General features: G+C 40.7%; 2 protein-coding genes across 3 annotated transcripts; one reads left to right on the forward strand and one right to left on the reverse strand.

Moving 5' to 3' along the window:
- Positions 1 to 309: 309 nt before the first annotated feature.
- On the reverse strand, positions 310 to 13817 carry LOC122648975 (nuclear transcription factor Y subunit B-10-like). 2 transcript variants are annotated; one of them, XM_043842307.1, is made up of 6 exons: positions 13524 to 13817; positions 13306 to 13435; positions 13105 to 13110; positions 12895 to 12969; positions 12713 to 12763; positions 310 to 747 (listed from the first exon to the last, which is right to left on the reverse strand). In XM_043842307.1, exons 1-6 carry the CDS (start codon positions 13736 to 13738, stop codon positions 709 to 711), a joined length of 516 nt encoding a protein of 171 aa, XP_043698242.1. In that variant the 5' UTR covers positions 13739 to 13817; the 3' UTR covers positions 310 to 708. The 2 variants fall into 2 exon arrangements, with proteins under 2 accessions (XP_043698242.1, XP_043698241.1); XM_043842306.1 differs by having other exon boundaries at positions 310 to 753; positions 13524 to 13815.
- Positions 13818 to 20827: 7010 nt separating this feature from the next.
- On the forward strand, positions 20828 to 21454 carry LOC122659287 (F-box/kelch-repeat protein At3g06240-like). Its single transcript, XM_043854436.1, has one exon. It carries the CDS (start codon positions 20828 to 20830, stop codon positions 21452 to 21454), a length of 627 nt encoding a protein of 208 aa, XP_043710371.1.
- Positions 21455 to 24516: the final 3062 nt, after the last annotated feature.

Raw genomic sequence — 24516 nt, forward strand, 5'->3', positions numbered from 1 at the left:
CGATCCACCAATACACCAATACAGGATCAACTAGGAATTGGATAGGAATCGATATCAATCTCCGACCGATTCAAAGATTCAAGGGCAACTATTGAAATCTAATCAACGATGCACTTCTGGCGAAGGTTAGCTAAAGTACCCACCCACCTAAGTTCTGGGTGCCTCACCGAGGCATGTCAAGTTGGAAAAGAATTTGGTGTACGATTAAACCCAAAGTTCCTTGTCACATGTTAAATTTCAATCCAAATAAAAGTTTGACAAATGGCAAAACAAAACATTAGAAAAACCTGAGAGTAATGAATCTGCAAATAGACCAAGCGAGGGTGCATATGAACATACATGAAGCCATGCAGCTTTAAAAATCACCGGCACAACAGCTCCCCCGTCTTGAGCACCAAAACAAACCCAACCAGAATCAATATCAGATTAACAGGGCAATTTCCGCTATACAGCTTGAGAAAAGAAGCATATAAATTTATAATAAATCCTTCAAATGTGCGTCTTCGACAGGTCAGTCTACTTGAAGCACCCAAAATATACAGAAACTTCAAAGAATTAACCTGTTCTCTCTGCCTTGAAATGAACACCACCACCACCTAAACTGCTGCTCGGATCAGAAAAATTATAACACTTACAATCTGGGTGCGAAATAAGATCTACTAGTAATTGAATTCAGCATGATTTGGTCACAATGCATTAGACACCTTATTATTCCGTGCCTCGCATGGGAACCATAAGATGCTGTCCCTGTGACTGCATCAATGCAAGATAAAACGTCTACTATCAGAACAGAGTTGGAAGCGTCACAGTTTTGCACAAGTAGACACAAGGGTTGGCTTCAAGATTAACAACTACAAAATATTGAAGCTAGAAAGTTCCTTAACCCATCCAACCCATAGTGTCCCTGAAAAACTCAAATGGGCTACCATAAGCTTATCTACTAAGCATTGTTGATGACTTGATGGGGTTTCTAAAATAGTTAGCAGCACAAGATTTCAGTGAACATGGCTGCAGATATGGGAGCAAATTATGCCAACCTATCAAAATTTAGGACACACTCCATGATTTACGGTTACCAAGATCATAAAAGTGATTAATGGATCCTCATAAGCATGTGATTAACATGCTTACCCTGACGCTTTATCTTCCAAATCCACAGAGAGGGAAGGAGGAGACTGATATCATAGACCACATCCAACACAAGAATATAAATAACAAGTACAATCTAAACAAAACTGAGAAAAGTGTAACAAAAGCTAAACCTAGATTTCCAGTGACGAGCAATAATCAGCTTTACTTGAGCAAACGGACTAAGTTTTTCTTCATGGGGAAAAAATGGACTAGGGTTTTCTTCAGTTTGAAATCATTAAAAAATGAGTAAAACATCTACTGATATTAATATCCTTAATCTCCTTTAAACAATAGTAGTAAAATAACTTCCAATTTAATATTTTCAAAAATCAAAACCCACCCCCCACCCCACAAAAAATAAAAATAAAAAAATAAAAAAACCTAACCAAAAAATTAAAAATTCATGGAGTTGGCACTCTGACAAAATAAAGCTCGGAAAATTCACTATGAAATGAAATTTTAGAAATACGGTTGGAAACAAATGGAAAGCTGAAACACATGGAAGCGTATATGATTGAATTTGGTTATGGAGATTGAATTTGGTTATGGAAATTGACATGTGACAAATCCAAACAATGCCATATCTATCCAACCAGTAGAATTTCCATATTACTCTTCCACATGGAAGATTAGATGGACCACACAATGGCTTTTCCTATCTGTACTGCGTAAAAAACCTTTTGTCAATACATAATACACATGACTAAGAGTCATTTGCAGGTCTTCACTCAGGGCACACCTAGAATAATAGCAACAATGAGCATGGATAGTTTGCATCCGCATGAAGCCCTGCAGCTGACATTGAGGCAAAGCACAAGAGATGCACCTTGCTTCTCCTTGCCTTGTGCCTCTTGTGCCTGTAAGAACACTTACTACACAAACTCCTGACCCCTCATAACCTGAAGTCATACTCCTCCCACATCCCAGCATTAAAAAAAAACCCAATAAGATACAAAAGAACTATGAAATAAGAAGGATCCCAACTGCTAAGGAAACATGAAAAACTAGCTTTTAGGTGAAACCAATGGCATTCTTGTGGGGAGTCAGAAATATATATGCCTCTGAAACTTCGGAATCCCAAAAGGGACTAGCTAACCATGCCTTAAAAGGAACCTCTTAATGTGCCCTCAATCACTTTTATCTGGACATAAGGCAGCTCTGTACAAAAAAAATATGTGAACACAGTATCCACATCATCCTTGACTCACGTGGTAAGTACCAATCAAAAGCACTACTGTGGTACGATTAACAGAATAACAAGTAATATACAAATTGGAAGGGTCTTATTCATGGCAGGACATATGATTTTGGCTTTAAAATTTGGCAGACAGCCAATCGAAGTGCCTCCTATCTATTAAAAAGTTAAATTGACCACATCAGCACTCAGTAATTTGATGGCTACAAGAACAAGGGGAGAAAAACCATTAGATGGTTGGCCACACACCTGAGATGGGCAATGAAACTGGTATGTAGGAAATTCTGCCTAGGTGGACTGGCGGACAAATGGTATCCACCTTCTAGAAATATATGCAAGTGCCTAGCCCAACCTTACCTAGGATGGGCTCACCTACACATGTAGTTTACCTGGTTCTTCCTAGGCCACACCTGGGTAAATATTTGCAATTTCAAGTGAAATCGTTCAAATTGGCAAAATATTTCTGCTTCCCCAGGGTTTGAAATATGGAAATTTCTGAAATTGGCAAAACTTGGAGCAAAACCAGTCAAAATTGGCGAATGGGTTAGAATTCACCTCTGGTGAAATATCAAGCATTGGGCTTGAAAAAAAAAAAGCAAATCAGAATACCAATCAGCATTAGACTTATTTTTATCCTTCAAACAAGATCATTTAAGAAGTTAAAAATTTCAAGGATGATCTAGAGACTAGATTAGCAATTTATTACCCAAGTTATCTGTTCCTCAATTAGTGTCAAAAAAGATAATACAGAAAAATAAATGATGGGGACATCATGCCGCACCATTACCGGAGGCCCTTTGTGCACCACTACCAGAGGCGCAGGAGACTACCATGGGGCCAGTTACTATGGTTTGACGATGCTTTCAGAGACTTCTAGACGGCTGTTTAGACTTCTAGGGTTATTTTGGTCTTTTTACCTTAGGACTTATGTTAAATAAGTGAAGGGTGTTTTGGTATTTTTATTTATTTATTTCTGCAGTTTTTGTTTCAGCCTTATAACTCATGTGAGGGCACTTTAGGTACTTTGGTTATGTATGTGGGTTTTACTTAGATTAGGGGTATTTCTGGTATTTAAATTATTCAGTTTTTATTTAAGTTGTATTGAGACTCTGTTTGGAGCCAACGAATGAATGAAGAAAAGAAAGATTGCAAGCAGTTGCTGCGACTCCCTCCTTCTCCTCTTGCGATTTCTCTCCCTCTAAAAGGTACGAACTATCTCCCTCTCATCTCTTCCTCCTTTCTTTCTCTTCCCTTCTCCCCTACGGCTCTCCTTTCTCTTCTCCTTTCCCCCCTCCCCTACTGCTGCTGTCGTGAATCCCTATTTCCCCCTGCTGCTGTCGTCGTTACTTTCTTCCCCTCCCTGCTGCTGTCAAAACCCCCCATCCCTTCCTGTCCCTTTGCAACCGAGACAACCCAACCACCATCTCCACCACTCCCCTTCCATTCCCACAGTCGTAGTCCCCTCTTTCCTTCCCTGTCCTTGTAACTGAAGCATTCCCAGCCCATTTAAAAAAATTATTCCCTCCATTCCCCTCCCTCTCTATTAGCCAAAACTCTTTGAATCCCCTTCCTAAACCAGTCCTTAACCATCCCTTACCCATTTCCAGACTTCTCCTTGAAACCCTAACCCCTACCAAACCTCTGCAACCCACCCTTTCTTTAAACCTAGAAACCGAACTTTATTTTTGATAATGTTTGCATGACTTCTCATTAATTTCAGACCTGAAACAGTATTTATTTTACCCTAGTTGTACTGTTTTGGTATTGTGTATGTTTCTAATGCTCATTATTAATGGCTTCTTATCTTATATGGACTGCCATGCATGCCTACTGAATCCTCGAATGTAATGCCATGAATTTACTTGCCTAGCCTTGTGGATTTAACCATATAGGTTGCTAGACTTGATTCCTAAGACCTATTGGTGTGCATTCATGTGATTTCTATTGATGATTGCCATTAGTAAATTCTGCTCTTTTATGCCTCATGTTGAATGTGGCGTTGTGCGAATTCCAGCCGTTGCCTAAGTCCCCACTAGGGTGTTACAACTGTGAACCTGTCCTATTGTGGGATTCCCTGGCTTCTAGGGTTTGTCTTGCATCGACCTGGTATTAGAGCATGGTCTAGAAGTCTAGCTTTCTTTTATTTCATTCTAGGAACAGAGTGTCTTAGGACCTCCCATGTCTTCCCTTGCATGACCCCTCGTAGTGGTAGGTTATATCAACCTATGGATCCACCCCCCAACTTTGAAGCACTAGTTAGGGAACTTCAAGCTGAGTTACGTGCCAGCAGAGAGGCTCGAGAAACTCACACTGATAATCTTCGTACCCTCGAGCGGAACATCCATACCCTTACCGAGAGGCTTACTGTTGTGGAAACATCAGTCCCACGCATCGATAGGCAGCCGAACCCTGATGAACATGATGATGCCTACTCTGAGGCTGAAGGCAGATTAGAGGTTCCCATCCTAGGAAATGGTCGTGGTAGAGGTAGGGGTAGAGGTCATGCTCCCCGTGGGCATCGTGCTCAAAGAAACTATCCCCCACACAAGGATGATGAAGACTTTGAGCCATATGATAGAGGATTCGATGTCAGGAGGCTGGTGAAGGTCGCACCCTCCTACGATGGCTAGATCGATGCCAAAGTCCTGCTTGACTGGATCAGGCAAATGGATCGCTACTTTGATTTTTATGGTAATGTCCGAAGAAGTCCGTTTCAGGTTTGCTAAGATGAAGCTAACTGGAGCCGCACGGGACTTTTGGACTGAACTTGAGTACCAGGAACATGATCAAGGTCTGGAGCCAGTGTCTACTTGGGCTGAAATGCAGGAAAGGCTCAAAGGGGAGTTCTTGCCTATCACCTATAGGCTGCAACTCCTAAATGACATGAATTCCTTGAAGCAAGGTAAGCTGTCCGTGACGGAGTACATGGCTAAATTCAATGAATTAAAGATTAGGAGGTGTACCCGTGAGGATCGGGAGCAGACATTGTCTAGATTCTTGACTGGACTCCATTCCGAGATCCAGTTACACATGGCACCCCACCTGGTGCGTGATGTTCCCCAAGCCTTTAGAACAGCTTTAGAGATTGAAAAATCCATGAGATCCTTTCCCCTGAAGAAGAGTTTCTCGACTAGAGACTCAAGCTTCAGAAGACCTCCACAGTCTTCCACAAACCCCTCAAAGCCTCCCAATAACCCACCAAGAAATTTTGACAGCAAAGATAAGGGTATTTTGGGAGTAAAACCATCAGTTGGAGGTCAAATGCGGGGTTTTAAGTATCAAGGTATTGGACACACAGCTAGAGAGTGCCCCTCCCGAAATCTCTATGCGGGGAATCTTGAGGATTATGATCAGGGTGATGATCAAGATGGTGACTACGATGATCATAATCCCACTGAGTTTATTTCTGATGAGGAGACCGACACTTCTAGGTTAGGAGTTGTGCGATGTAGGGTACCACAGACCCTACCCGACAATGAGCTTGAGGTAGTTGATATCTCTCGTCTGGGTGTTGTGCATTGCATGGTCTCACAACCCAAGGGCAGCGATGACTGGTGGCGGACTAATATTTTCATCACCTATACTTGCCACCGGGGTAAAAACTGCCGTGTTGCCATCGACAATGGGAGCTGCATGAATGTGGTTGCGCAAAATGCTGTGTCCAGAATGGGGCTTAAACCTGAGGCTCACCCAAAGCCTTATAAGGTTACGTGGGTTGATCAGTCCACTATTCCCGTTACATTGAGGTGTTTAGTCCCCTTACACTTTGCAGGCTATGAGGATAGAGTATGGTGTGATGTCCTAGACATGGATGTCGCCCATATCATCCTATGGAGACCTTGGCTATATGTTAGAGATGTCACTAATTATGGAAGGTCCAACACCTGTGTGTTCGAGTTCAACGGGAAGAGAATTCGACTGAACCCTAATGCCCCTAAGGATGTGAAAGCTCCAGAGAATAAAGGTAGTACTTCCAAACAAACCCCCAAGAAGACACTCAACATCTTAAGTCAGAAGTAATTTGAAAATGAGTGTAAAGAATCAAAGGTTGTCTATGCTTTGGTTGCCATACAGAGTAATACAGATGTATCATGCTTACTCACTGAGGCACCCAAAGACGTACAACCGTTGAGGGAATTTGAGCAGTTGTTCCCTGAGGAGTTACCGGACGAGTTACCACCTATGCGTGACATTCAACACGCTATCGATCTAGTGCCGGGCTCCTCCCTGCCAAATTTACCTCACTACCGTCTGAACCCCAAGGAGCATGTCGAACTAAAAAGGCAAGTAGATGAGATGCTCCAAAAGGGCTTCATTTGAGAGACTCTTAGCCCATGTGCGGTACCCGCCTTGCTCACGCCAAAGAAAGATGGTATGTGGCATGTGTGTGGATAGTAGGGCCATTAGTAAGATTACTGTCAAGTATAGGTTTCCCATACCTAGGCTTGACGACATGCTTGACATGATGGCTGGCACTACAATCTTTTCCAAGATTGACTTGAAGAGTGGGTACCACCAGATACGGCTTAGGCCGGGGGATGAGTGGAAGACCGCCTTTAAAACAAAAGATGGCCTTTATGAATGGCTAACCATGCCATTTGGTCTGTCAAACGCCCCCAGTACTTTCATGAGGATCATGACGGAGGTGTTGTGACCATTCATGGGGAAGTTTCTTGTGGTCTACTTCGATGATATTCTTATCTACAGCAAGACCAAGGAAGCTCACCTTGATCACCTAAGTCAGATTTTTCAAACCCTTCTGAAAGAGAAGCTTTATGCTAATCTTAAGAAATGTGCCTTTCTGAGCGACAAGGTGATTTTCTTGGGCTTTGTCGTATCGCAAATGGAGTGTCAACCAACCCCGAAAAAGTTAAGGCAATAGTAGAGTGGCCAGAACCAACAACTATTCATGAGGTGAGAAGTTTTCATGGTTTAGCCACTTTCTATAGGCGGTTCATCTATAGGTTTAGTTCCATCATGGCTCCCATTACAAATTGCATCAGAAAAGGGGAGTTCAAGTGGACCAAGAGTGCTTCATTAGCCTTCCAGGAAATTAAGAAATCAATGACAGAATCCCCAGTTCTGCGTTTACCTGATTTCTTCAAGGTTTTTGAAGTAGTCTGTGATGCATAAAGGGTCGGAATAGGAGGTGTCCTTAGTCAAGAAGCACACCCCGTTGCTTACTTCAGTGAGAAACTGAATGAAGCCAAGCAACGATACTCGAAGTACGATAAGGAATTCTATGCGGTAGTCCAAGCTTTACGCTATTGGCGACACTATTTGCTACCGCAGGAATTCGTCCTGTTTTCCGATCATCAGGCCCTACGATATTTGAACTCCCAAAAGAAACTTAACCCCAGACATGCCAAGTGGGTTGAATTTCTGCAGGAGTATACTTCTGTGCTTAAGCACAAGCCTGGGGTGGATAACAAAGCCGTCGATGCCCTGAGTCGAGTCAATGCTTTATTAAAGCTTTACAGTGCATCTGGTCATGTGAAGTCCCTCCTGCACAATTTGAGTGTGCAAGTTGTCGGTTTTGATTAGTTGAAGGACCAGTACCCCACTTGTCCTGATTTTGGAGTAGTTTTTACTTCCCTCAACTGGGACCCGCCGGTGCCTCATCTTGATTATGTTCTAAGGGACGGGTTCCTGTTCAAAGGGAGCCGCCTTTGCATTCCCAGGACTTCACTGAGGGATCATCTGATCTAGGAATTGCATAGCGGGGGAGCTGCTGGCCATTTTGGTCGAGACAAGACCATTCCCCTTGTTGAGGACCGATTCTATTGGCCTGGCCTACAGAGAGATGTGGCAAGAGTTGTTCGCCAGTATCATGCTTGTCAGACTGCAAAACAACAAAAACATAACACTGGTGTTTACACTCCTTTGCCTGTGCCCCATGCCCCATGGCAGGACCTTAGCATGGATTTCGTGCTTGGTATGCCCAAGACTGCGAGAGGCAATGACTCGATCTTTGTGGTTGTAGATCAATTCTCTAAGATGGCCCATTTCATTCCATGTTCGAAGACATCTCATGCTTCTGCGGTGGCAAAATTATTCTTTCATAATGTCTTCAAATATCATGGGCTCCCTCTCACTATAGTGTCTGACAGAGATGTCAAGTTCACTAACCATTTTTGGCGAACCTTATGGCACATGTTAGGTACTAAACTCCAGTTTTCGTCTGCATTCCACCCTCAAACTGATGGTCAGACTAAGGTTGTCAATAGGAGTCTTGGTAAACTTCTTCGATGTCTCGTAGGTGGGAGTCTAGGTACTTGGGATCATGTCCTATCTCATGCTGAGTTTGCCTATAACAGGTCCAAGAACCGGTCGACTGGTCTGTCTCCCTTTGAGATATGCTTGGGCACACAGCCTAAAGCACCCATAGATCTTACCCCTATACTAGTCAGCTCTAGAGTTAGCGAGTCAGCCGAGTCTTTTGCACAGCACTTACATGATTTGCATGCAGAGATAAGACAACGGATTGCTTCTAGCAATGATCAGTATAAATCTTATGCAGATGTTCACCGTCGGTTGCAGGAGTTCGAAGGCAGCAACTTGGTAATGGTCCGGATCCATCCGGCTAGGTTTGTTAGAGGAAGAGCGAGCAAGCTTCACCCTCGTGGGGTAGGCCCATTCAAGGTAATCAAAAGGCTTGGTGCCAGTGCGTATGTGATTGATTTGCCAGCTGATACGGGGATTAGTAACATATTCAATGTTGAAGACCTTGCTCCCTATCATGGCCCAGACACCACACCTTCACCTTACCCAGATGCATTGGACGACTCCCCTTTTGACATTAGCCAGAATAGCCCTACTCTACCTGCCACTACCCCCCCTCCTTTACCTCATTTTGCCACCAGGCCCGAAGAGATTGAGGATGTACTTGATGAGAGAGTTATATCCACCACCCAAGGGGGGAGAAGAGAGTTCCTTGTAAAGTGGAGCGGAAGACCGGCGAGCGACAATTCTTGGATTCCATTTGATGACTTCCAGAGCATTGACCCCGACCTCCTTGAGCTCTACTAGAGTTTTCATTCACCAGAGGTGAACTCTTCGCGGGCGGGGAGGATTGATGGGGACATCATGCCGCACCATTACCGGAGGCCCTTTGTGCACCACTACCAGAGGCGCAGGAGACTACCATGGGGCCAGTTACTATGGTTCGACGATGCTTTCAGAGACTTCTAGAAGGCTGTTTAGACTTCTAGGGTTATTTTGGTCTTTTTACCTTAGGACTTATGTTAAATAAGTGAAGGGTGTTTTGGTATTTTTATTTATTTATTTCTGCAGTTTTTGTTTCAGCCTTATAACTTATGTGAGGGCACTTTAGGTACTTTGGTTATGTATGTGGGTTTTACTTAGATTAGGGGTATTTCTGGTATTTAAATTATTCAGTTTTTATTTAAGTTGTATTGAGACTCTGTTTGGAGGCAACGAATGAATGAAGAAAAGAAAGATTGCAAGCAGTTGCTGCGACTCCCTCCTTCTCCTCTTGCGATTTCTCTCCCTCTAAAAGGTACGAACTATCTCCCTCTCATCTCTTCCTCCTTCTTTCTTTCTCTTCCCTTCTCCCCTACGGCTCTCGTCTCTCTTCTCCCTTCCCCCCCCCCTACTGCTGCTGTCGTGAATCCCTATTTCCCCCTGCTGCTGTCGTTGTTACTTTCTTCCCCTCCCTGCTGCTGTCAAAACCCCCCATCCCTTCCTGTCCCTTTGCAACCGAGACAACCCAACCACCATCTCCACCACTCCCCTTCCATTCCCACAGTCGTAGTCCCCTCTTTCCTTCCCTGTCTTTGTAACTGAGCATTCCCAGCCCATTTAAAAAAATTATTCCCTCCATTCCCCTCCCTCTCTATTAGCCAAAACTCTTTGAATCCCCTTCCTAAACCAGTCCCTAACCAACCCTTCCCCATTTCCAGACTTCTCCTTGAAACCCTAACCCCAACCTAACCTCTGCAACCCACCCTTTCTTTAAACCTAGAAACAGAACTTTATTTTTGATAATGTTTGCATGACTTCTCATTAATTTCAGACCTGAAACAGTATTTATTTTACCCTAGTTGTACTGTTTTGGTATTGTGTATGTTTCTAATGCTCATTATTAATGGCTTCTTATCTTATATGGACTGCCATGAATGCCTACTGAATCCTTGAATGTAATGCCATGAATTTACTTGCCTAGCCTTGTGGATTTAACCATATAGGTTGCTAGACTTGATTCCTAAGACCTATTGGTGTGCATTCATGTGATTTCTATTGATGATTGCCATTAGTAAATTCTGCTCTTTTATGTCTCATGTTGAATGTGGCGTTTATGTGAATTCCAGCCCTTGCCTAAGTCCCCACTAGGGTGTTACACCTGTGAACCTGTCCTATTGTGGGATTCCCTAGCTTCTAGGGTTTGTCCTGCATCAATAAAAGAACAATATGAAATAATATTCACCAACCTTGATCATAATGCACAACAGAACAATCACACCATGGTGCTAGGAATAAATCCAAAGGTCTTTCACCAGCAGCTTTCATAAGCAAAAAACCTAGATAACAGCTGAAGTTCTTTTACAAAATTTCTAGTTGGCCCTAGATTATTTGTTCACAAGATGTTAATCAGAAAGAGGATTGTAGCCTTGTTCGTTCATGACATAAAACACTTTAGTACAATAGAAACAAAATAAAGAAATCATTTTATTAAAAATATCAAAGAAATCAACAGTAAACGAGAATCACAGAAAGACAAAACCATATGGACATACAATAAGGCAAATAGTTGTGAAGACCAGCACATTCTGCTCATCAAGCACTAACATCAATAGTGTATGACCTATGTTTAAGTGAAATAAATTACATATCAAACAGAATTTCAAAATTCATTTTTATAGTAAAGAAGTAACTTATTAGGGATGTAAACGGATTGAATTCAAATCAGATATAGCAATTCCATATTTGAATTCATTTGCCAATACCAAATTTGAATTTGGTACGTTTATCTGCCGGATATTTAAAAGCTATTATCGAATTCGAATTCGATTGAATAAACAGATTTCGAATATTATTCAGTTTGACAGGCCATTATGTTTTAACACCATTTAAGAATTTTAAATGGTAGAGCATGTTCACTTTTCCATCCACCCAGTGTATTATTACTATTAAATAATAGTAAGTTTTTGAAAATTCAATTGGCTGAAGTCTGAACCACAGAAAACAATCAAGAACCAGACAAGATAAAATCAGCCTCTGAAGCATAAAACCCAAAGGGAATAAAAAAGAGAGAGAGAGATTATAGGCCTCCTTTGTGTTTTCCTTTGTGTTTTCCTTTGGATCAGCAGATGAGATGAAAAAACCCTGAAGTCCTGAAGATGGAAAGCCTCGGCAGTCCTTAAGATGAAAAGCCTCAAAGTCATGTTTGCATTGAGCCTGAACGAAAAGCCTCAAAGTCGTGTTTGCATTGAGCCTGAACGGCGAGCTAGAACGGCAGACTCAGATCTAGATTGAAGAGAAGATTGAAGATGGAACATTTCAGAAGATAAATTGCGTTGAGCCTGAACGGCAAGCTTGAGCGGCAGACTCAGATCTAGATTGAAGATGGAACACTCGAGAAGATGAAAAGATAAAACCTAAAACTGTGAAATCAGCGTTAAAGGACGAAGTGTGATATGATATTAGAATAAATGTCCACCAGCTGTTCTACTCTTCTACTATCTTAGTAATTTGTAATATAAAGTGGGCTTTATATAATGTGATATAGATATATATAAAGCACATTAGCTGTTCTACTTTTACTATTTTAGTTATAGTATTATAAGATATTTTTCTTAATAAAAAATGGTATTTAATTTGTTTTTTATAATCGGATGCTAAACGAATCGGATATTTATCGCCAGAAACTAGGATATCCGTATTTGAATCTGATTAGTTTTCAGATGGATTCTACTAAACGGATACGAATACAAATTTTTAACTATCCGTTGACACCCCTATATCTTATACACAATGTGGATCCACATAAAAAGTTACCTCAAATAGGTGCATGGATATATTTCCATATTTCTAGTATAAGGAGCATGAATATATTTCCAATTTCTAGCACACAGTAAATGCATGTTCCATACCCAGAACCGACCAGTTTTACAGGAGGATAAAGTGTATAACAGAAAAAGTTTAATGCAACTTTCTCATAGCATTTTCCCATGATGTTGCCCTGAAAACATTTACCCCATTTGTCATAAAAACTAAATGGATGAGAATTGGATCAAGATAATTATAAATCCAAATGTTCAATCAACAAGATCTCAAGCTCCTCACTTAAGAGATTGAGAGCACTATTACGTTGCTCTAAATTCTAAGAGAGAGAAAGAAAGAAAGAAAGAGATGTGAAAACATTACTTGAGAATTCATATAGTTCATGCCCTGCGTAAAGGATCCCTGAGGAGCAACCTGTGAAATTTATTTACCAAATACAGAGTAAAGGCACCATTGTAAGGATTGACAAGTAAATTCGTTCCACAAAAGCAGGATGACGCATGGTTAGAAATAAAGAGACAAACTTGAAGTGAACGACCTATTACCTGTGCACTTGGACCAGGTTGAACTCCAACAACATCCCTTTTATCACCACCCTTAGCGGATCCCTTGGTATCACCCTATCAGAAACCATAATTAGACAAAAAGATGAGCAAACATTCCAGAAAAATAAAATACACAAGGAACAGACGCCTGACGTAAGTACAAAAACTAAAAAGAGCAATAGTGCGACACAAAGCGGAAATGTAAAATACCTCCATCTGCCGCAAAACGTCCATCCACGAAAATCAATCAGGGAACAAAAAGATAAATTAGTCAGTTCAAACTTACCGAACTAGACAAAGATTATACTACTAGAGATCGATGTAAGAATAAAATAAAATAGGAGACCATTAGATAAAATTTTGAAATAAAAAGGAAAGCAAAAACAGATGCAGAAGGAAGTAGGCAAATACCTCTCTGTACCTATTCAGGTACACCTTAAGGGGATCAATATAATCTTCAAACCCTAACGTCGCCATCGCCCAAAGCAGATCGTCACCATTAATCGTCTTTCTCTTCTCTCTCTGACACTTATCGCTTGCCCTACACCACCGACAAAACAATTAAATTAAAAATAATCATAAAAAACCCTAATCAATGAATTAATCAAAAAGGACTCATCATGCCGTACTCGCTGGTGATGAAACTGATGAACTCGGAGACGCATTCCTGCACCGTTTCCTTTGCATCCTTGGCAATTTTCCCGTTAACAGGGAGAGCTTTCTTCATGATCCGGCTGATATTCGCGATCGGCAGGTACCTGTCCTGCTCTCGAACGTTCGAACGGGGACTCTGATCACCACTCCCGTGACTGCCGCCACCAGGGCTAGTCGGAGCTTCTGCCATGACCGTAGAAATCCTAGGAGGAGAAAACCTAATCCCAGCAATGCCATAATAGCAGGTTTGAGCGATAGATGAAAAGATACAGGGAACAGAAGAGACTTAAACAGAGGGAAGGAGAGAAGGAAAGGAGAAAGAGAGACTCTCAGGGAGGGAGAAGGAAGCAAGACAACATACCTCAGAGGGAAGAGTCAGCAACGCTTTGTATTTCGCGCGCGCGGAGAAGAGAATCGATGGCTTTTTTTTTTCCCAAAGAGGAGATCGGACGCTGGAGAAGAAAGGAAGAAGGAGACGTTCAAGATGAGACCTTAAGCTTTAGTTTTCTTTATCTGCACCGTCCGTTATTCACTCCTTTTTATATGCCCCAAACCCCTCTCTCTCTCTCCCTTTGCAGTTTCTGTTATTTCCAGTTCCATGTGACTCGGATTCTCTCTGCTTGGGTGTTTCTCCTGCGCTCTTATGCGGTCTTGCCCTTACCGATTGACACGTCGCAAACAGCGCGTCGCTCGTCTGCAACTCCCCCGTACTGTTATACCCGATACGGCTGAAGGAACTCCGTCATTCCGTCCATCGGCTAAGTTGATCAATCTTTCACCGTTAAATCGGTGGGCCACACTTTTATCGAAGAAAATTATCAAAGCCGTCGTCTCTCCCGAGTCTCCAGCTCGTCTGTCGTTTCCTGTACTCTGTACTCTGTATTAAAGAGGATTTTGACTCACGTGTCACGAGTGCGGCCATTTGGTGGGGACGGTAGGTAGAGAGAGGAAATTGAAGGAAAGGGCAAAAGTGTCAAAACACGAATGGAGGACAATAATTACAAACCGGTCTGGCCTGGTTTGTTGAGGATTCATGAATCTCACACCATTAAAATAAGAAGAGTCTCTGGTACCAACCATGGGCTCTACAAGAGAAGGGTCCCACCAGAAAGCAAAGATAAGATGGGACAACAAACATGCACTGTACAGGTTCGCAGCATAGAACTCAGAGGTACGGCTCTCTCCTTGCCATTAATGTCTAATCACACACTTGTGAGCGCACACGGCTAGGGCCAGCGGCCAGGCCTTTCTTTGGAACTTTTCTTGAGTTTTCGAAACATGTACGGTCTAAGGCCAAAGCAACAACCGCACAATAGATTCCATATTCCTTTTTAGAGTCTTTGACTAAAAGGTAAGAAAGTAAAAAACAGAAGTGAAAGCACGAGGAAAAGGAGTTTTATGGCCTCATCAGAGAGAGATCAGGATAAAAGAGGGATAAGGAGTTGTATAGGGTACAAGGCAATACCAGATCGAACGGTCGAGAAAGTAGCGTAATCTTATCCTTTTGGTTCAATGGGTCCCACATTTCGTTTGGATTTTACTGTTTGTTTAAGTGCTCTGTGACTGTACCAATGGTACTGGGTCTCAACTCTCAACTCTCAACTCTCAACTCTCAACTCTCAAATGGGATTTTACCGTTTAAGTGCTCTATGACTGTGCCAATGGTACTGGGTCTCAAATAGTCAATTTCTCATCTACTAGGAATCCACTCGCACCAGCCTTTTCCGTAGTCCGTCCGATCAAATCGAACGCTGAAGGCTTGCATCTGTATTTATGTAATGTAATTAGGCATATCAATAGTCAAATTACTAAAATAACCTTTAATTACTTTTTTTTTCTATTGGGAATTGGTTCGATAGGTCACCCAACCACGGTGACGGAATGATTATCAACATTTGGAATATTGTGGAACGGTGGTCAGAGACACAGGAAGGGAATATGCTGCCATGGACTCACCTGCTCTGGCTATCACTGCACCAAGTCTGATTATTGGCTTTAAGATAGTAAGACTTTTCAATTTAAAGTCGAAATCCCAATGGTGAGAATCCACTTCACCCTTTTCCCAGTTAAAATAAATATAAAAGTTAAATCTTCAAACACCCCCATTGTCTCTTCATCCAGGTGATTTGATGTTATGGTTGAAACCCTAAAATTCTACCAGAAAAAAAAAAAATAAAATTCTAAAATAGTGAATTTTTTTTTGACTAGAAGATTGTCTGGTTATGTAAGTAGCGCTTCAACACAAGGCTAATGAAAGCATACAAAAGGAGCATCAATATAGATGTATATTTTGATTTCATGGGAATAGGACAATACTTACGCGAGCTCATATGTCTAAGAGTAAGAGCCAAGTAACCAGGTAACATTCTTTTTTCCATCATTAATTCCCATCAATTATTTGTAAAATCCGAAATACCCTCAATTCAATTGGAAGGTCAGATCCCATGGCTTAAGAGGTTATTTCCTCATTATGAGTGAAGAGATATTCGAACAAAGGAAAATTGTTACTCTTCAATTTATACCTCATCATTAGTTTTGGTCAAGGATGTTAAACTCGAAATTGGGGCCAAAATGACCGATTCCAATTTAGATCCAATGAGCCGGTACCAAAAACTCTAGAATCAAACACTCCAAAACATCAAGAGTCGGGATAGGTGATAGGTCACAATCAATTCCCATCCAATTCAAATTTTTGAAACAGCAGCTTTGATTAAAAAAAATAAAATAAAATTGCCTCCTAAATGGCTACAATATAGATGGGCAAGAGATCGTTGTCAAGTCATGTAGCACCTACACCATGAAGACCAATAAGAACGCACGTAGAGGGATCTGCTTGAATGGGATATTTTATTTCACTCGGGACTGAGTGATATAATTTCACTCAATCCTGGGTTCTGGCACAGGAAACACGTGACCCGTGAGCATTCTTTTTCCCATTATACAAATAATAAGATTCATAAGAAACATTTACTTAACCCAAAAAAAAAAAAAATTCATTTTCACCTCGGCAATTCAGTAAAGCCTGGTTCAAACTATAATGCAAGCAATGAAATAAAATACATTTGATCTTTTCCTCCAACCATGAGGAAGAAATGACCCATTCAAAACCATTCACTTCTATGTTCTATCTAACCCATAAAAAAAAAGCAGATGCCTTGTGCCACGAAAACTGCAGACTTCAAACTATAATCAAGGAGTAACTAATTGCTTACCTGAATTTCTGCAGTGATTACTCCAGGAGTCTCCCATTTTCATTCAAATGGAGAAGATAGTGACGAAATACCACAGTTGATATTAGTTCATATCCCTCTGTATCTGTCAGCAAAATAAACTAACACAAGGTCATACACCTGAAACTGCTTCTCCTCCCATAACACCTTCCAGGATTTTGATTCTAACAGTTCCATGAGCTGGGAACATGAATTGTTTGTGCATGCTATGCAAGTCTCAAGCTACCTGCAAGACAATAGTGCTTTTCTGAACTCTTTATCTGCTTGATTATTTAGCATATATTACCAGCAAGAAAGGGCGAACCCAGAGCACGAGGCTCCTGCCACTGCAGGGTCTGGAGAGAGTCGTAATGTACGCAGCCAACCCCTGCTTTCACAGAGAGGCTATTTCCAGACTCGAACCCGTGACCACTTGGCCACAATAGAACAACCTTACCGTTGCACTAAGGCCCGCTTTAGCTTAAACTGTAATAATAATCCGGTATGTCATGTGACAGTAGTGGCACCCCAAGCCATCAGATAAGGTCAACAACTGGAAGAAATTAGGTGAATGATAGCTGGGTCTCCATAGTCAACCACATTACATTGGAGCTTATCTAAGTGTGGTAAAGTTTGATTACATTGCTGCCCTAGCTTTTCAATATATTTCTATTTCACAATCAAGACAAAATTCTCAACACACCATAGTTCTATGTAGCATTAAATTCTCAACACATCATAGTTCTATGAAGAATTTCAATAAGGTAAAGCAGCAGAAAAAAAATCTTCAGAATGGCTTTTAAACTCCTTGTAGCTCAAGTGAAAAAGCGTTAACTTGTTCTTCCAGAAATTAAAAGGCATTTCTCCTTTGTCACTTTCCTTCTATTAAAAAAATAGAACCAGCATAGTTCAAGCAAATGTGTATATGCCCAAATGGCACAAGAACATTGTGCTGAAATTTGCTAGGGCAGACAGAAAATGACCTTCCAGCCTGAGTTACCATACACAAAAAGTAAGGTTACAACTTCTTAGTTCACCACTTTGGTGACAAGAAGTTGTTCCTTTGTATAAAAGAATGTTGAAGCCTGTTTCCATAAGAAAACAAACATTTATTTAGGTAAAGAACAAAATAAAATCACCCAATCTAATAGATGATCAGAGAAGGAAACTGTTCATGGACTGAAATATGCTGACCCACCCCTTGGATGGATGATCTGGCATTCACAGCCTTTCTTTTAAGAAGGGACTTATAGCTCCAATTAAACAGTATCCATTGATCAGACACCTGGACTGCCAGAATAATGTGATTTTGTGTCATCATTTTTCAGATATGATATTTATGATAGTTTGCAGGCCCCAAGTAGTTGGGAGTTGGGACAAGCCTCTCTCAAGTTACTTCTAGAACAGTTCATGTAAAGAATCCCTGTAACCTTAGATCCATAAAAGTTCAGTCAGGCCTCTCATAATGAATATTCAACAAAGTAATATTCTCCAATAGCAAATAATTTCAGAAGGAACCACTTTGCTACCATAGCACATAATTCACAACCTTTAATATCTACAAGGGCCATAACCCAATACAAGTCCCCTTAATTGCAGGATTCCAGAAGGGGTGGATGGAGTCCGTCTATGTCCTAACCTCTAAGATCTACAAATTAGTGATTATTTTGATATCGAGCATGATATTAGTTATTAAAATTGTTAATAATGTGAACCGCAGGCTAAGGGGTGTTTTAGTCTTTTATTTATTATTGATGGACTTAAGTGCAATATATTACCTAAGTCTGTCCTTTATTGTAAATATACTTTAATGCTTTATAAATAAGTGGAGGATCACGGTTTGGAGACTCTTCTAGCATTTCCTTCTTCCTGTGGTTCGCAGCAACCAATACTGCCCTGTGCGCAATGAAACCCTCGTTGCGAGAACGTGAAAACTAGGGTTTCTTATGTTGATGCTGTTCAAGCTTTGCAGTGGAATGAAGATTAAAGTCAATTTATCAGAATTACATACTTGCAGAAGGTTTTTTTTTTTTTTAGATAGATATTTATCATGGAAATTCATGACATGTTAGAACAATGTAATTCAACCTAATATAAATATGGGTAAACTATGGGGTCTGTGATTTTCCCAACCTAATATAAATATGGGTAAAACTATGGGGTCTGATTTTCCAAAGCAGCTTGGACATCTCTCTCTCTCTCTCTCTCTCTCTCACACACACACACACACACACACATGCAGAAGTAGTCCTGAACCAGGGAAACCAGTGGGAGATTAGCTAGCGACAGGATCGCAGGAAAAGAACACAACCTGATTACAGAAAACCAAATAACTCAGTCGAAACAGACAGATAAGTAAGAAATTCTGGCCAATTAGTTGCTATAAACCAGTAAAATTAGATGGAAATCTGATGGTTGGATTCAAAAGATATGGAGGAAACCTACTAGGAGTAGGAAAACTTGAGCTGCAGAATCGATGGACTGTAAAGGATTCAAAACAAGATTTAGTTAAGAGATTAAATAAATGACAGAAACCAGAAAATCCCAGGCAAAAACCTGATTCAGAAACTCAGATTTGAAGTTGAGTTGAAGTACAATTTCAGAAATTAATGAGAAAACTGAATAAAAATATAATCTCATTATAATACTTCACCAAGCAAATCGATGGCAATTGCTAGTAGCGTTTAATCAGGGATTAACTAAATAACCAGAAATAGGTATTGATATATAAAGATAGGAGAATTAGAATAAAAAAATAGAAGAAAGTAGAGGAGCTAGAAGAAGATATTAGAAAATAAGAATAACAGAGAAGAAGTGATGGGATTCTAGAAGACCCAAGGAACTAGGTTTCAGAAACTCAGACTAAACCAGACACGCAGTGAACAAATAAGGACCAGAATAAAAGGTTAAGTGATAAAACAGTGATCCGGATTTTAGATTTGAATCAATTTCAATGGATCACTAAATTCAAATATAGGAACAGAAAATAAAAAACTGAACCTGATTCAAGGGTCTGATCTTGAGTTTCAGAAGAACCCTACTAAGAAAAGGATTCTTTGAAACCAGCTCAAAATGAAATTTTGAAACCATGAATCACTGAAACATGAAGTGAGATTTATATGTAAGCAGAATTTTATCAAACTTGGTGAGGGTAGATAGGAAGAACCCTATGTTCAGATTACACACCGTTTTTAATAGGACCTCAGCAAACCCTAAAATAGAATGTAGATCAACGAAGAGGTTAAAGTCAACCTTATCAGATGAAGGTCAGATTCTGACAACTATTAGGACAAGTAAACCCGAAAGTATTGTGATGTTATAACATTCAGATTTATATCAATGGTCAAAACAGTGAAGGTTTGAAAAGCCTAAGCCAAAATCAGGTGATTTCTTATAACAACAGATGAGCAGGTCCGATCTGGCTTAAACTCCAGTCGAAGGAGCCTCTTAGGAGGACCTTTGACACCTCAAAATATGGGGGTAATCAGCTGGCCAGATCCCCTATAATTGGTGTACACCCCCTGTACTTTGCCTAAAACATTAATAAATCCGAGGTTTCCAATAACCACCTTGTACACCCCCCTCGATTTAAAAAAAACACACACACACACACAAAATAACAGTCCGCTAGGAACTCAACTTTAAGCGATGATGTGGAGTATACTTTGGACATGAAATGACCCTTATACCCTTGCATAACACCCTTAACAAATCCTACAGCCATCGTCTTCCCCAAACCTATTCTCTGTTTTACCCTAACCCTATTTCTAACCCAAACCCAGATATTCAGGTGATATTTTAGTAGATTCAAAGGGGAAGGGAAAGCGAAAAGGTGAAAAAAATTGGAGGACGGAAGCTTTTCGTATATCCCAAGATTGGCAATGTTTGATTAGTGATTCTTTCTTCATTACTCTGCACCTCAATCGATACAAGGAGAAAAACCCTTCTCTCGTTTCATAATTGATGATAGAAAAACCTTCTGCACAGTAGAGGACAATACATGTCATAAACTTGATATGCCTTTCTTAACTTCTACCGAATTGTGGAATTACGGGCATAAGATCAACGTCATGGGTTCGTGCAATGGGTTGTTATGTTTTTCGCAGTCAAGGTTTAAGATTCGTTACAGAGACCACATATACCTGTTGAATAGAGGCACTAGAGAATTCAAGGAACTTTCATATGCTCCCTGCAGTAATTACAATGCTCCTCTGGTCGGACTAGGGTTTGATCCCATGAGTAAAGACTACAAATTTTTTAAGATTGGATACTATAATAGGCTTGGAGATAAACCCACAATTTTGCAAACCGATGTCTGGTTGTACTCGTTGAATTCAAATAATTGGAGAAAATTTGGAGATATCCCAATCCCAGACCTATATTTTCTTGATTCATCAACGCCAGTTGTAAATGCTACTATTCATTGGATGATATCTCGGAAGAACAGTTTAGGTTCTTTATCGTCCTCGATCTTTTCTCTTGAAGTAGTAGATGAGGTGTTTAGAGAGTTACCGCAACCTCCTGAACATGGTTGTTATAGAGATATTGCAGTGATGGGAGGATGCCTTTCTGTTTTCTATGAAGGAGGTCATGACTCAACTGAGATATGGGTGATGAAGGAATCGTCTTCCCCAAACCTATTCTCTGACTCCCTTGTGAGCTTCGCTTTGCTTCTTGAAGATGATTGGACACCTTGAAGTTAAGGTACAGGGCATCAAAGTCAAGCCCAGAGTAGTAGACACAGAAATCGCTTTAAGGGCAGGCATTGAAGAGCTCTGATCATACATTGGCAAAGTGATGCAAACACGACCTGGGATGGAGCTCCAATCGGTTATGGTTTTTTAGCCCATATTCTGGGTTTAATAAATCCATCGAACCAGCCTAGTTTGGTTCAACTTCTGACCCAGTCAACCAGTCCTTTTTTAGGAGAGAAATTCTAGCTATCAGCCAACCTGCTATGTGGAGGATATTTTCCAAAATTGGTGGACATCGGACAGCTGTATTTTCCCCCCCATCGATCCAGCAAATATTGTGGGAGATTTTTCATATTTATTAGTTATCAATTTGCTGATTTATAGGGGAATTAGTAGATTCATGGGAACCTAGGAGGACAGCTATCGATCAGCACTGAAGGAGATAATGATCAAGATTGTGTGGGCCCCATGGCCAATATGAAGAGAATAATCTGTGGAAATATTCCCCAGATCTTGTGGGACCCATGCCAATTTGCATTAGAGAATGATGCTGCAAAGGAGCCATATTTCTTGAGAGATTTTCTAGTGGGGCCCAGCTGCTTTGTGATGTGTTAGTTTCCTATAATATAGAATTCTATCTAGTCCTTGCGTGGGGGGCTTAGTAGCTTTAAGGTTGTTTTTTTTTTTATTAGATTTATTATGTAATGGGTAGTTCTATTTTTAGGACACTTTAATTTCTTGCTTAGAATAGGATTGGGTTGCTTTATTATAAATACATATAAGTGGTTGAGCAGAAGAGGACAAAGATTGAAGAGAAAAGAGTTATGGTTGAAGCTGTGAGATGCGGCAATGGTGACAGACCGTAGGTGAGAGGCCCTAGGTGAGAGGATGAAGGGTTGGTGAGAGCCTGGGTGAGAGAGCTGATCCTATGCCCCTTCTATATCCCTTTATTTATTTATTTATTTATTTATTACAATAAAAGGCCTATTAATAACTTAGGCAAGCTTACAATAATAATAGAAACTTCCAAAATAGAAATTAGTCTAACTTAGAAAATAGAAACTACTAAATCCTAACTAAAATAGAAGGTAACTAAATCAGAAACTACTAGGCTTTATAATTCAGCCACATGCAAGGAACAAATTAGAAACTAATAAATATAGTAACTACTAAAGTGCACCAATCCTAATTGATTGGTCGAAGGAGGATCTTATCAAAATCGTGGGGCATCTTTGGTCCCTGCTTGGCTGGCTTGAGTTGGCCCTGCTGGGCTGGCTTGAGCTGGTCCAAAAAGGGACCTAGTTTGATGGGTCTTTTGCTTCTTCCTCTGGCCAGAATCTACATCAGCTCTCCCCCTCTTTGGAAGGAGTGGAATTGATCTTCGTGTTGTGTAAATCCGTCTTAGTCCATAGAAAAATTCAGGCAGTTCTTTGGAGATACGGATGAAGTCTACGAGATGTGGCATCCGTTCTTCAGTGTACTTGGGTGGAATAATAAATTCCACATGCTCAACTTCAAAATCTTCAGAAGTATCCATGGGATCATCCACATATGTGTAAGCTTGCCTAAGTTATTAATATGGCTGGGCCCCACTAGAAAATCTCTCACAAAATATGGCTCCTTGGCATCATCCTTCTCTAACACAAACTAGCTTGGGTCCCACAAGATCTGGGGAATATTTCCATAGATTATTCTCTTCGTATTGGCCATGGGGCCCACACAATCTTGATCATTATCTCCTCTAGTGCTGATCGATAGCTGTCCTCCTAGGTTCCCACGAAATCTGTTAATTCCCCTATAAATCAGCAATTTAATAACTAACAAATATGAAAAATCTCCCACAATATTTGCTGGATCGATTTGGGGGGGGGGGAATACAGTTGTTCGATGTCCACCAATTCAGGGAAATATCCTCCATGTAGTCAGGTGGCAAATAGCTAGAATTTCTCCCTAAAAAATGGGCTGATCAACTCGATCAGAAGTTGAACCAAACTAGGCTGGTTCGATGGATTTAATTAAACCCAAAATATGGGCTAAAAAACCATAACTGATTGGAGCTCCATCCCAAGTCGTGTCTGCATCACAAAGGCATTGGTTCAAAGTACGTGGTGGATCTAGAAATTGAATGCAAACCATTTGAATCCATAAACAAGGTTTCAGTTTTGAAATTGGCTTCTGGGTCTTTCTGTCTCATCATAAGGCTTCTGAAATTTGGTAAAATCCCTGATTTCCTCTTCAATTTCCTTCATTTACCTGATCTGCCAACATTGGCTGCTTCTGTTCTTGATGATCGAAGGCTGTGCAGCGTTGCGCCCTAGATGGAAGAGTCCGAATCTGCAGCAGAAACTACCTCGGAAATTCCGATTCCAACGGAAACCAAACTGAGAGGGGGCAGGGGGAAGAGGAGAGAGTTGCAGAGCCGGAGAGGGAGAAGAAGGTCGGTTGCCGAGGTGGGGGAGGAGACTTAGACACATGAGGATATAATGGTCATTTCATGTCCAAAGTATACTCCACGTCATCACTTAACGTTGAGTTCCTAACAGACTGTTATTTTTATTTTTTTTCCATCGAGGGGTTGTGCAAGGTGGTTATTGGAAACCTCAGGTTTATTAATGTTTTAGGCAAAGTACAGGGGGTGTACATGGAATTTTCCCTTTAATAAAAGATACATGATAGGCAGTACCTTCCTTTGCTGTCCCGCGAGTTGGAATGTTGTGATCAAGTGCTTAGTCACTACCAAACTCCAAGAATGCATCCTTAGTATCTACTTGTTGTTAATTGATGAATCTCCATTGTGTTTGAGGCTATAATTTAAGGCAAAAGTGGGAAAATTGTGACTGAAGGAAAAGGAATAGGGGAGATGAAGAGGGTGGTAGCCTAAGAAAGAAGAGTTATTGAAGGGAAAGGGGGTTCACACCAACTTGGATTCACTTCAAGGTTTGTAGGGAATCACTCATGTTGTAGAGAATGGGAGAAAATCTCACAAATTCCAACATCATTCCTTGTCTTCTGTGTCAAAATACAGTCTTTTAAACCCAAAATGAAAAGAAAAGAAAAGAAAAAAA

This window comes from Telopea speciosissima, chromosome 1 (genome assembly GCF_018873765.1).
Source record: "Telopea speciosissima isolate NSW1024214 ecotype Mountain lineage chromosome 1, Tspe_v1, whole genome shotgun sequence".
NCBI classification, from domain to species: domain Eukaryota; kingdom Viridiplantae; phylum Streptophyta; class Magnoliopsida; order Proteales; family Proteaceae; genus Telopea; species Telopea speciosissima.